The sequence below is a fragment of the Anas acuta genome, chromosome 5 (assembly GCF_963932015.1).
Source record: "Anas acuta chromosome 5, bAnaAcu1.1, whole genome shotgun sequence".
Classification (NCBI taxonomy): domain Eukaryota; kingdom Metazoa; phylum Chordata; class Aves; order Anseriformes; family Anatidae; genus Anas; species Anas acuta.
This window is the reverse complement of record NC_088983.1, coordinates 30,782,668-30,796,545: the sequence shown is the minus strand read 5'-3', so window position 1 is coordinate 30,796,545 and position 13,878 is coordinate 30,782,668. Positions and strand designations below refer to the sequence as shown.

The following is a 13,878-nucleotide window of genomic DNA, read 5'->3' as shown; positions in this document are numbered from 1 at the left end:
AGCCTGTCTCCACGGAGGCCGTGTAATTTAAACTGTGAGGATAAGCCAGGCTCATGTCTGCAGACATGACTGCTGTGGCAGCGCTGAACTGGGCTGTGAGGTAACATCAGCAGGAGCCTGTGGGGAGGAAAAACGAAGTTAAGCTGTTTTCCTAGATGGTCACCTGCCAGATGAGGGTGTATATACCTGTGTAACCTCCTTTCCCCATACCCCTAATAATTTTGAATACAAAGACTGGTTTGACTCATGTTGGACAAGAGGAGATTAAGGTCCTACAAAAACTGGCCTCTGCCCAATAGTGGTAACACCCACAGGGCAGAAAGGCTGGCCCTGGCTAAGAAATGCCAAAATTTGATCAGGACCTGGAGAAATCAACTGGTCAATGTATCACCTAGGTAAACGCCGTGAGGTAGCACTTCTTTGTGATCCCACAGCTCAAAGTGCAGCAGGGAGTTGTGCAGACAGCTCCCGTCTCCAGTGGCCTTTCCTACCACACGAGGAAGAGAAGCATCGCATCGCTCATCCCTCCCTGCAGGCAGCAGCGCTGGGCTGCTGAGTCCTGACCACGACTGCCGGCTCCCAGCTGCCAGCTCACAAAACAATGTTCTTGCCTTGCTCGTCATCCTATTTTCCCCACTTGGACATGGTGACTTTGCACTCAGGCTGCTGGAGCAGAGCATGCAAAAGTCTGAATGGGGAGAAGAATCTTAAGTTTCTTGGAAGAGTGCGTGCGGCTGCCTGGTATTAATTTTAGATTTACACATCCAAAGGCACAATGATGCTATTGCTGTTACTCACCAGGAATTATCCAGAATTTCTCACTGAGCTGAACAATACCTGCCAGGAACCATTTCCAGCCTGCTGAAAAATCTTTTCTCCCTTTTGGTAAACCTGAGCACAGTGACACCACGGGTAGCCAGAGGGAGTAGACAATGCCGCTCTCTGCGGCGCAGGAGGAAGAAAATGATTATCGCACAAAACAACAATCTTCTGACTAATGATTTTTGTATAGGGTTCTTGCTTTCTAAGGGGTAATTTGTTTGCTTAGAAATAAAAGGAAGAAAGTACTGCTGGGAGGTCTTGAGATTTTCTTTGAGTAAGGATAAAAATTGCTCAATGAATTTATCATCAACAAGCAAACACATTAAAATCCCACAATGATTATACTGTAAATTTTCAAGTTCCGTGGTTTACATCACTATGTTGGGGCCAGCTGCCCCAAATGCCAGGGCCCTGATGAGAAGCTCCCCAAGAGCTTTAATTACACGAGTCATACCTACGAATTTTTCATTTAGGAATGTTACCTCACTCACTCTCTTCAGAATTGTTTTTTCCTTAATCAAAAGATGCAGTAGCAACAATTCAGACAATAACCAAAGGATCGGATATACTCATCCATAAGCTATTTAATGACGGTAGTGGAGAACTTTAGGTGTGTTGCTGCTACAAATTGCTCCTCAGTTACCTACACAAACAGGAAACGTGGTAAGCATGTATACGTTACAGCTGTGCTCACTTCTTTAAGTTGCTGTAATTGTCCTTGAAGCAACACAGAGCTCTGCTTCTCAGACCAGCAGTACTCTGTAGGGATGTTCCTCCGTGGAGAATGCAAGGTGAGCCAAAGGAGTGAAGCAACAAAAATAATCATTTCCCAACTGAAAGGTGAGTTTGACATTCAAAAGCGCAGCTTTAACACACCAGAATTGCCACTTTAGAGCCAGCCTCCACTGCATTCTAATGCGAGACGCTGTCATCTCGCCCTTATTTATTTTGGGAGTAAATCGATCCGCAGATTCACTAGATTGCAACTTTGCAGCCTTCTCTGAGAAAAGCGCCTCTGCTCAAAGATGCCAGCGTGGAGGGGAGTTCAGACTGAAGGAAAGAGCCCACTGCTGGCAATCCTCCCTTCTCAGTGCTGGCCAGCTCAGCGACTGGCTCACGGATGGGGTGAGCACACAGACCCTCACTGACGCACCTCTGTGCTGAGAGCTTTGCACGTACCCAAAGATGCTGCTAAGGCAGGTTGCTGAAAACAAACTGGCACTTTATCCGCACAGCAGGGTGAGGTGTTCAACATACTGCACGGTTTGATTTAGTCAGAACCTTAATGGGCAATAGATAGAGGCAAGAAACGCTGTCAATTAGTTGTATTGCTGTGGGTTCAATTAACTCTCTTTTCCATTAACTAAATCTCTTAAAGATTTAGAAAACAAGCAATCATCATGTAACTGTGAGAAGAAACTATAAATACTGAAGTATTACTTTGGGGAAGCAGAAATATGTTACTTGCTATGGGATTCTAAAGAATTGCCTATTCTTTCCTTCCCTGGAGTTTCACATGTCTGTTCTCAGCCTGCTTCAGTTTCTGCATGGCTTTCCACTAGAGAATGATTTCCTTCAGAGGAGGCAGGAGTGCTGCTAGCTTCCTTCAGCTAATGCCAGTTCCTTACCCTCACTGGGCTGTGGCCCCTGCTTTTACAGGCACTGCCTCCCTTGCCTATTAAGCTCTGCATAACCAGGAATAACCTTGCCAGGACACAGCCAGAAAGCAACATCAATCGAGTGCCACCAACCTGTGCTGGAGATCTGCCATCCTCCCTCTGCGGACAGGTCTCATCAGCTGCTTCTCAGCAGCTGGTGCTGCAAGCAAAACCCTGCCAACAGGTGTTTCCAAAGAGAAGCCTTGACAGCACAGCAAACTGCTGTATGAGGTGATCCACCACTGCATCTTGTAACACATGGCATGTAATGTGTTGAGACCTTTAAGATTAACTGTGGAAGCAATGGACTTGTTAGAAACTGCCAGTGTAAAACAAGTATTTTTCCATTGCATTTTTCTCTATTACTACTTTGGTGACCCCTCTTATAGTATAAGCTACACAATAATACTAATTTGCAGTGAATAACTATACGGGACAAGTAGCCCCTCACAGCTGTCATGCCTGAGGCTAAAAAAAAAAGAACCTAAGTAGACGTTTGTGTGATACTGGGCCTCCTCCAGTCTGGTACGTTAATCTTCAATCAGGAATGAAGGTGCCTTATTAGCCTAAATTATTAAAGTAGTACATTAGTGATTAAAGAATGTTGTTGTAGTGATTGAAGCCATTAATTTCTTAATGCTCGCCACTTCTTTCATTAGAAGCTGCTGAACAGCAATGAGAGGCCAGCGCTCTCTCTATTTATCTATTCTTACTTTGGGTCTGATCAGATCTGATTTTGGCCAGCCAGCCTCTGCAAGCTCCAGCCAAGGCACACCAACACGATGAAACTGCTCTTCCTCTGCTGACCAAACCAATTCCACACCATCATCCTGCAGAGACAAAGAGTGAACACACGTGTGTGTAACTGCACCAACTCCTGACAGCCACACCTGCTCACACTGCATTTACTAGCACATTGAAGTGCTGCCATGGGAATTAAACAGTACCGCTGGGCACACTCATGCTTTCATTGCATTTTATTTAACAACATGTTATTTTTCACTCGTATTCAAGTGCAGAAGCTCCAATGTGTTCCAAATTTGCCCAGCACAGAGGGAACACAGGGGAAAAAAAAATGTCCTTCCAAAGGCAAATTAAGAGTTTGTACTTTTTCAAGGCAATTAAATAAACCAAATGAAGGATCGTTCCTTTTTTTTCAAACAAGAGGTAGGGAGGCACAGGGGAAACAAAATACTGGCAAATCTCATTGCAGCAATTGTTTTAAATCCATCTCAAGAGAGATGAAGAGATTGTTGTAATCCACACAGTGGAGGTTTCAGTCTGGCAAAGTCAAAGCTTCCTCAAGCTGAAGGTGGCTCCCAGCTGATAGGCTGCAGTTTGCTTTTTCCAGATCAGGTTTTCTCAGTTCCTGCATCACTCAAAGTTTTGGAATAGGATCGGGAGTCAGCAAATGCTATCACAGTATTAAAAAGTCTTTCAAAAAGGAGTTTGTTTGTAAAGGCCAGACAATTCACATCAGGTTGCCGATCCAGCCGGCTGCACCACATTGTTCATGGAAGGTTAATGAGGTAGGTTTGTTCAGACGGAGACTTTCTCCATTACGTTGTCCGTGACATGCACCTCGTCGGCTTGCACCGTCACCGTGGTTGACTCACCGCAGATGTGCTGGTGCTCCTTCCAGTCCTGCGAGGGAAGAGCAGACGGAAAGGCCATGAAGAGAAATGGCCCGGGGAAACCGTGCAGCCTGCCAAAGCACACTGGGCCCCAAGAGAAGCTGTGTTTGTTTGAGAGGCGCTTTCTCCCATGCAGATGGGACGCAACAGGTCTCTAGTGCTCAGCCACACAAGACTAACCAGAGGCAGGAAAGGAACCACATGCTGGGTCAAAACTGGAGGGGGAAACAAACTAAGCAGAATGCTGGTTTCTCAATCCAAAAACCAACTCAGGACATCAATGTCCTTTAGGTTGTGGAAATTTTACTTAAACAGAGTCAGAACCCTGATTTAAACACTCTCCTGAAAGATGGCTCGATACAAGATAGCCCTCCTGAAAGGCAGCACCACACAAGGGGTCTCGGTTCAGTAAAGGTAAAAGAGGGAAAGAATTCCTGGTAACACCCTACTACCTCTCAATATTTCTTTCTTTAACTGTAGTCTGAAATAACCAAAGTACTCATCTAACTTGTTCCACTCAGAGGCTGCACATCATAGATCATAAGTACAGGGGGAATTTCAAGGATTCAGTTACTGACAAAAGCCTCAAACCAGCCCACCCTATTCCAGTGCAGAACGCTGGCCACCAGCATGGGCACACAGAAGCAACAGGCTGCCTAAGAAGGGGACCAAAACATGACTACTCTGTGACACTTCCGGGGACATTTTGTACTGACAGAACCATAGGGTGGAATTGCTGTCCTTGAGACGCCTGAGGAGACAGCAGGCAGACTTTGTCATTTACCTGTAAGAAGCATTTGTTCATTCTTTGGAAATTTTAGCCTTTCCACTATGCAGGCAGAGAACTTGACCATCATTATACCTTGGCCAAAGGAAACAGTCAAAACTCTTCATCTGCTCAATTCAGTTGATGAAGAGTGAACTCGGACAGAATTCAGAGCCATAACCTTGGCTGAACTAAAAGTATCCCTTCCTCTAAAGCAAGAAGTGCCGGGGGTCTTTGTGAGGAACCGATGGGAAACACAAAGCACAGCAGCTTCCTCCACTGTACTTCATATCTGTTTCTACCTCCCATGTTAAAATCTTACAGTTTGTCTCAGTGTGCTCAATTCATTCTTTTTCATTTGTAGCTTCACAAGCGATGTAAAAAATAAGAACTGTCCCCAGTGGCACAGCAGGACTGTAGGTACTGAGAACACAGCTTGCCAGGAAGCAGCAGGGAAGGGCTGTACGGGTGCTCCCAACTAACTCACCCCCATAGTTCACACAGCGAGGTGTCCACACCCTCACTTCTGGTTTTACACAGATTTCTGGATCCCCTTTAAGAAGGTGTGTGCCAATCTTGGGGCCATTCCCTACCCATCTGATCCATGACCCACAGACCTGCCCCAGCGCTACAGCCTTGCCAGCGATCCAGCTGGCACGGTGTGTTTGGGGCTGCTGAGTGAAACCCAGGCTGCTGACCTGTGCAAGGCTTGTGGGCTGGCTGCCGGCACGACACGACCCCTTCTGCCGCCTGCTCCTCTTTCTGTGCCAGCAGGCAGCACAGTCTGGCTTTCCCCAGGGTCACCGTGGCCCCCTCTGCACAACTCAGTCTGCAACTCACAAACAATCTTATACCTTCCGCTGACAGAAAGTGGAGCAGTAGTTGACTTTATGGCATCCTGTGCACTCGTTCATTGCCTCACGACCACAGTTGACACAGGACTGCTGTGAAAATGAACAGCAAAGTGACCACGTCAGAGAGAACAACAACAGGGAGGTCACTGAAGTGAAATACAGGTGCTGTAACACGACGTAATGCAGGACCGCTACCGAGGGGCTGAGCTGCTCCCAGTGCTCCTGCAGCATCTTAACTGGGAACGTACCTGGCACTGGTGTGGAGACAGGGCAGGCGTTACGGCCCCCTTAGCCCCTGTCTGCCGATGTATCCTCGACACGCAAACACAAACAGGCACGGTGGCCTCTGGACACGCTTTCAGAGACCCACTCTCCTCGCCATTTTATGACGTGTACATTTTGTTTTCCTTTCTGGAGGGCAAGAAGCCCTTCAAAACCCTGGGTGAGATACTGAGTCATTATGGAAATCTGCCCACAGCAAAGCAGAGGTGCCTCCCTCCACGGGGACAGTTTATCCACTGGCCGCTGCCAAGTCACTACAGGCTTCAGCCGGCCTCACCAACAGCAGGCGTGCTCCACACAGCAGCGTACAGGCTTCACACAGGCCATCAATACCTGAGCTCTGAGTTTATCTCAAATTTTAAGTTTTAAAGGCAGATCTGTCTGGCGGCTTTGTTAGCTTTACAGCCCCACGTATGTCTGAGGACAGGGTCTGAGGAAGGACAACAAGAGTAAGGATGAGGTTGGGACCCTTTTGTTTCATCTGTGCCTGTTTTGGAGAGGGAAAAGGGATCTGCTTTTGTGGGCCCGAGAAGCTTGCTTCCTTTGGCAGTCAGCAGTATGGCTACATGAGTAGTGTCTTAACAGCTAAATAGGAGACAGAGGAGTAAAATTAAAAAGGCTGTAACAGGAGCACGGGACTTAAACCCAGAAGATGAGGCAGGATACATGGATGAAAAATCACACCTGTTTTTTAAAGGCTGTTTTTTGTTTCTACCACTTTAATCTTATATCAGTGACATCAATTAACATAACCTGTATATTTAGGTGGAAATATCACTGAATTATAACAAAAATAAGCACTTCACAGAGCATTCAAGTTTCCAACTCATTAAATTACTGACAAATCATTAACACATCAGCGTGGCAGTGTGAGGCCATGAGAGGAAGCATTTCTTGGCTGTGAAAGTAGCGTCAGCGTGGTGCTTAACACAGGCAGAATTTAGTTCCACCGACTCCTTTTTTCTCTTGAGCAGAAGCAATCTAACAATCAGCGCCCTGATTAACACCGAGTTCAACACATCTCTGGCTCACACCTTATCAAGGTACCTACAATTAGTAGTTGGCTTGACTGAACTATATTTGTATTCCTGAGATACAGCCATAAAGTCAGGCTACCAAAAAGAGGCTTATTGCTGCTCCAGCTTGTGAAATACGTCCCAACGGGATACTTGATCAAAGCTGTTCATAACTCATGCAGTACTGGGAAAAGCTGAAAATACACAGCGTGTACTTGTACCTGCAGATCTCAGAAAAGACTAGAATGACACACAAAGCTATGAGGTCTTAAATCATGGGTTCTGAAGTACCACGGCTCAGATTTCCATTCCAACAGCCGGAGGGGACCATGCAGCTTTAATAACCAGGACAAAAAGGAAAAAAAAAGTTTCCTATCACACCTGTGTGGTACCTATCAGTTGGAGCTGCACTGTCATTACTTAGAGGTGACTCAGATTGACTAGGTTAGTCGGATGATCATGAAAGGATTGTGACAACATGGAAGGTTTGGGAAATGGTTCACTTTGCTTCAAAAAGGCTTCACTTTACTAGAACAGAGCATCAGTCCCACTAGAGAAAGCTCAGATCTCTGCCAGAAGACCAGGCCAGCCACAGAATACATGATTTCCACAGCAGTAAGAAAAAAAAAAACAACACACCTCTGGATCTTTACATGCAACACAACAAAGAACAAAGGACTCTTCATAAAATATGAAGAGCTTACCTTGATGATGATTTCTGTTTTCCCATCCACATCTTCTGTTTGCTGAAATAACTGGTTCTGATATTGCTGCAAGGAAAAAAACATCACACTTGTTATTTCACAGCCAGAGTATGATATGAAGGGTCAAAATGGGTGGGCTGTATAGAGGATCCCGACACTGAGCTTGTTTCCATCAAGCCCAAAACTGCAGTTCCATGAGGACCAAGGGGAACCTCACTCCTTCCTTAAAGGAGAGGGCCACTATGCCATGATGTGGAGTCAGATGACAAGCCCTGAGTGAAAACGGCCCATGACAACTGTCAGTGACAAGTTGTCAGTGAAGCACAGCATTTATTCAAACTGTACTCCATCCAGCCAAGCGCTTGTGCTTAAAACATGTGGCTTAACTGTGTCCAAGGAACTGCATCCCACATAAGTCACTGAGAAGTTAGCAAAGGAAAAAGAAAATCCCAAGGTAGTAGGGCCAAGTGCCATCTTCCTGGGCAAAATTTTGGTTCAAGTCTCATGATCCTAATCCACTAACAGGCAAGGGAGAGTCTTGAGAAATGGAAGAGCCCAACAGACATGGGATTGGATTAGGAAAAAAAAAAAAAATCAGATAAAACTAATACACACAAGACATTAGAAACAGCATCAGCCATAACCATTTGTCTTCCTTTTAATGAAAGGATAAAAGGGCTTTCAGACAGTTTTTCAATTAAGCGGTCCTCTGAAGGTGAATTTTAAAGCATACTTCAGATGTGTTGCAGATTTACATCAAAACAGAGTCCAACAAGCACCTGCTCCCCCTACAGTGTCTTGCCATCTCAACAGCCAGTGCTGCTCAGAGACGAGAGTACTCAAACAAAGGAATTCAAAACCAGCTTTGATTTGATTACCTGCTAACCCTGATTTCAACTTCATTGGGTACAGTTAAAAAGAAACACCCAAGCCCCTACCTCCCAGCAAAGCAGGTTTATCCAGGACTGAGTATGACCCAACATGTAAGGAGATTAAAGGCTTAATTTAAGAGTGTCTCTATGACCTGACATCTCAGTATTTATTCTCCTGTGAAATCACAACCTTCAAATCTTTATGTTAGCATGACACAAGTTCAAATTAAAAAACTCTTTAGGGAGACGGAGGAAGCAGGGAAACTTCTTGCTGTTTACTGCGGAGGTATGATTTGGTTCTGCTGTTGTTAGACAAATATGCAAGCTTAAGGTAAGGAGCAAGACAGTACACATGCATAGCATCCCTAGCACTTCATGTACTGCATGGATGAAGTGTATATCACATGTATGGAGATTTTAAAATTGCTATTTCGGCACTACTATTTGAAAACCAAAATTGTGTCCGAGACAAAAACATTCTCCTGAAGTCAAGAAACACCTCAGCAAGCTTGAGATGTGGCTTCTGGTGTAAGAATCAACCCTACCATGTCTCAGGAAGAAAATGACCTAAATTCTTGAGAGAATCATCAATGTCAGTGAGCACCAGCTATGGAGAAGTTGGGACTGAATGCTTCGTGCTGCAGCCTCTGCTCTCTGCCATCTAGTTCCCTGCACACAGAGACCTGGCAGAGAACTGAGCTGGCAGGAAGCTGCAGATTCTTCAGGAGAGGATAAAATGTGTTTTCAGTTATGAAGTGAAAGACAAATGACCCACGTTGAGCATACTGGCCTAGGAAAACTGCACCATGTTTTTAAAATTATTTTCAGTGAGGAGAGTGGAAATACTGATGCCGAAGCATGCAGTGAGGTAGCATTTCAGTGCAGCTTGACAATCTCTGCACAAATAAACCCTGCTACTACAGCTCCCTCTGCAACAGCCTGCACAGAGACAGCGCTTGGGATGAAGATGCTAAATTGCAGTTCTGAGAATGTGCCGCAGCTCTGGAGTTGATTTAAAACCCTTTCTGCTATCAGAGTCCACTACATCCTCTATGAATGTGGCCAATTCTGTTTTCCAGTGAGACTGCCAACGAGAAAGGCATCAAGAGGAAGTCCGGTGCTCCACTGTCCTTGTCGGACCCATGGTAGCTCCTTCAGCTCAGCTCTCAGTCCCCAAAACCTGCTGATGGAAACCACACATTTAACCCCCTTCTGCCTCCTTCTTATCTACCCCCGTAGCGAGCCCTCTGGTTCTGCCCAGCTATGGTATGAAGAAGTCACATCATTCAGAAGCTGCAGAGAAGGAAAAGGTGCAGTAAGAGAGAGATCAAGCCAGACATGTCCGGATCTCTCACAAAATTGTCTCCAGGAAACTGATAAGCTCCAGCTCCCAAACATTTCCACTGCTGCTTTGGAGGACATACATGTGAGCCATTACTTGCTCACTAGAACTACTTTTCTTAAATGCCTAACCCTTTTTAGGTTAATTTCATACTCTCTAGCTCTGAATTGTTTTAATCTTTCTAAAAATGAATTCAGATGCTCCAGCTGTTAACAGATTTAATCTTCCACCTTGTTTTCAAATGAACAGGGTTCTGCAAGCATCACTGCACTGCAGCAAAAGGCCTATTTCAATTAAAACACTTGTCAGATTTCAGCACTGATTTTTTAAACTTTATGCAGAAAAACGGCTTAACACATTTCCTAAATATCTTTACCTTCCAACGTGTCTTATGGTACAGAATTTGGTGAGTTCGCATATTCTCCCCCTTTTAAAGTTTATCTGATATAAATGATGGCTTAATGCACACTCAAAAAAATTACATTTCCAAAGCACATAGACCTTTGTATAAAGTAGTCTTTAATCCATTCCTTTTGGGCCAATCCTGCAAGTGGTCAAATATCTTTTGCAAGAGACACAGCGCCCTTGTTGCAGTAAAGCCAAAATTCCAACAGAAACCAAAAGATCTGATATATTTATCTACAAGCTATTTAATTACAATAGTGGAGAATTGTCTCTGAACAGCTGTGCGAAGTTCTGACAGAGCAGTTTTATTTAATGAACCCCATGCAAAATGTTGCCATTCAAAATAGCTTACAAGTATATGGATACTCATTTTTTTGCAATAAGCATGACACATTTTGTAAGTTAATATGGTTTGTGGTTTGCTTTCCTTTCAGAACACCATTCCCTGAGACTCCTAGGTAACATAAATGCAAGTTGTATTTGGTGTCTCTGCCAACACAAGGCCACACACAGGCTGAGCACCAGCTGCATATGCACATATTGTTTACAGATAGAAAGCACAAGCTTATGGCCATCCAAATTTTTTAAACAGAGTCAGCTTTGTGTCTGGGAGTAACCCTGCAAGGGCTCTGCTTATTAATTAAGGAGTTCTCATCATCAAGAGTCACAGACTGCATATACAAGACAAAAGGTTTTCAGACTCTTCTTTAGACTCCAGGAACAATTCTGTTTTAAAAGTAATTATGGCAAAAGAAATATTCGCACAAACACTGGAGCTGTAGATTTTGGGCTTACAAATTCTCGTTATTTCAAGGACTTGAATGGTTGGCACATTTTTACAAGGCCTTTTATCCAGAGAGCCTTTGCAAACTGGTGTGCAAGCCCTCTGTAGAACAAGTGTTATCCTTGTTTAAAAGAGAAGGCTCTAAGGCCCAGAGAGCCCAAGGACCTGCCCAAGAGCATCTAAATAACTTGTGGCAAAGATGGAAACAGAATTTGGAAGCGATCTTCAGTCTTGTAATTTGTGCAGCAAAACGTGACCCTTAAATAAACGTACAGAAACTAAAAAGGACAAAGATAGCAACAGAGTGCATGTGAGGACTTCCAAGTTCCACATTCTGTGCAAGCAAAACTATGCTGGCGAAGCCTTTAGCTCCAGCACTTGGGATTTGTGACCTATAATTCCCTCAGAACGGCTAAGGACATCACAAGACCCTGGCACAAAATAAATAAATAAATAAATAAATAAATAAAAAGTAAAATTGTTCTAGTAGAGAGCCAAAGTGAAAAATCTCATGTCAGATATAAGAGAAGAATGGAAGGCAAGTCTTTTTTTTTTAATATTTTTCTAATCATATATAGAAACAGGCATTTCTATTCCACTGCTGTACAGCCTGACTCAGCACTTCCCAGTCCAGCCCCCCTGTTGCTTTTGAGGACTCTGTACCTGGGTATTACCATTTGGAAATGCAATTAAGGATCCAGTCCTTCCACAAAATTCGGATTAGACGTGCCATCTTAAGAAAGAAACGTGACTGGAGATGCTTCTAATTTATGCCACGCTTATCATTTTAATGGTTTTTATTTGCTACTTTTAGCAAATCTGCTTCCTGCCACAATTCCTCTCTGATGTTGGCATTTCCACCCTCAAAATGATATGGACAAGGGGAATAATGTGTTCCTAAGACTCCACTGAGCAGTCCTGGATCATACAGTTAGCAAGTGCAACCAGAATGATACAGTGATGTCTGCTCTTTGACTTCACAGATAACAATGCAAGTGTAATGGCAGCACAAATGTCTCCCCTGCTCCACGAAAACTTGCAGAAAAAGCCTACCTTTCACATGTCAGAGCTGTGCAAATTGCACAAGCACTGAGCACTGGTCATTAGAGAGTACAGCTTCTGATATTTAAAGCCAAATCAACCAAACTGCTGCTGTACAGGAGCAGACTGGCTCGTTTCTGGTATTTAATGAACTCCAAAGGCCATTAAATACTAAGTATAATAAGTAAACACAATAGAATAACTGCTATGCAATATACAACAAAGTATATTATAAGCGATTAAAACTTTCAGTGCTTCTTATTGTTCTCTAGGGAGAGAAACTGGCACACAAGCAAGCTTTCAGATATGTTTGCTGTTCTTACTACTTCTCTACTCTGCTTAAACAGCGGGCTGCTTCAGACTTTCTCTGAAGGGCAGTAAAGACAGTGCTGTCCCAAGCTCCCTGTCTTGCTCTTCTGCCAGAAGGCAGAGGCTATCTCCCTCTTTAGCAGGGATGACAGGAGGATTCGGTCAGGGGTGTGGACAGCTACAAGATTGAAAGTGCTTGAGCTCAACATTTGGAAGAGCCAGGAGGCTGAAGGCTCTGCTCTGCTGTGAAAACTCAAGACGTTGTTATTTACAGGCAGGGCATTGAAGCTTGCGTAGCCAGCTGGGAAGGAGCCTGCTCCTGCTAACAGATTTCTTTAATCCTGCTATGTATTCAGTCACTTTTCCAGGAAGAGCTAAGTCTATAGCTTTATTGTAATTTAATCTGTTGTACTGCCTTTGCTCTGCAGGTCTGATATAATCAGAGTCTTTCATTTCTAAATACGTAGGAACAGACTGCCACACAGAAACTCTGCACACTGGCAGCACTCTGGCAGGGAACGAGCCACACCACTGCATTCGCTGCCTCTGCTAATGCAAATAGAGGATGTAGCAAGAAGGCTTCCTGTCTCCTAGCCCTTGGAAGTTTTGTCAGCATAACGAGCACAAAATACTGATAGAGTTCCTCTCTCTTTTGGTCCAGCAAAAATCAGCAACACACAAAGGAGGATGACACCTCTTTCCCCCTCTGGTATATCTTAATTGCCAAAAGAAACAGTCTGACCAGAGACAAAAAGGGAAAGAGACTTGTGTTACAACCAGGGAAACATTCAGGAAATTGGAGAAACACCTCTGACCAACACAAAAGCAGACAGCTTGTTATTTAGTACTTACTGTAGCTACTTCCGTTGCCAGCCCTGTACCTAGAAACACAGAATTTTTCCAAAAGTGGAATTCACTAGAAGGAGCTCAGAATATTGTCCAGATTGTTCCAGGTGCTGGCACACAGCAGCAAGCTTGGGAATTATTATTTATTTTAAAAAATACCACCATGATCAAGTGTTTCTATCAAAATACAAAACTCTTGGGGAACCCCTTACAAAACAAGAATGAAAAGACTCAAAGACTCACAAATTGAATAATGAGGGATTCAGTAATTATGGGGAAAAGAAATTCCTCTGGAAACAAACACACCATCATCCTTGCCTTGTAAAGTCAGCACTTGGAGATCAATAGACAGGAATGAATTTAACTCCCATTCCTGGGGCAAGAAGAAACTAGGTCTACACTAAAGTGAGCTGGATTTGGATCAGTGGGTGGGAGGAATGGACTCTGAAACAGTGGTTCCAGAAACCACTCTAAGGATAAACAGAAGGGAAGACAGAATGTAAACTGGAAAAAGAGCAGGGGAGGAGTTAAACAAAGTAAGAT

At 44.1% G+C, this 13,878-nt stretch overlaps 1 protein-coding gene and 1 long non-coding RNA gene across 5 annotated transcripts in view; one reads left to right on the top strand and one right to left on the bottom strand.

Moving 5' to 3' along the window:
- Positions 1-1,561: 1,561 nt before the first annotated feature.
- LOC137857316 (uncharacterized) lies at positions 1,562-3,082 on the top strand. The gene is made up of 2 exons (XR_011097054.1): positions 1,562-1,662; positions 2,482-3,082. It is a non-coding gene; the product is annotated as an uncharacterized lncRNA (long non-coding RNA).
- Positions 3,083-3,439: 357 nt separating this feature from the next.
- The window catches only part of DEAF1 (DEAF1 transcription factor), a 24,552-nt gene continuing 14,113 nt past the window's right edge, over positions 3,440-13,878 (bottom strand). For 2 of the 4 annotated variants that reach the window (XM_068683616.1, XM_068683619.1), the window contains exons 11-13: positions 7,737-7,802; positions 5,735-5,824; positions 3,440-4,124 (exon numbers count right to left, since the gene is read on the bottom strand). In XM_068683616.1, the coding sequence (XP_068539717.1) occupies positions 4,020-4,124; positions 5,735-5,824; positions 7,737-7,802 (261 nt within the window). In that variant the 3' untranslated portion in view covers positions 3,440-4,019. The remainder of the gene's footprint in view (positions 4,125-5,734; positions 5,825-7,736; positions 7,803-13,878) is intronic. The other 2 variants (XM_068683618.1, XR_011097047.1) reach the window with 2 other exon arrangements.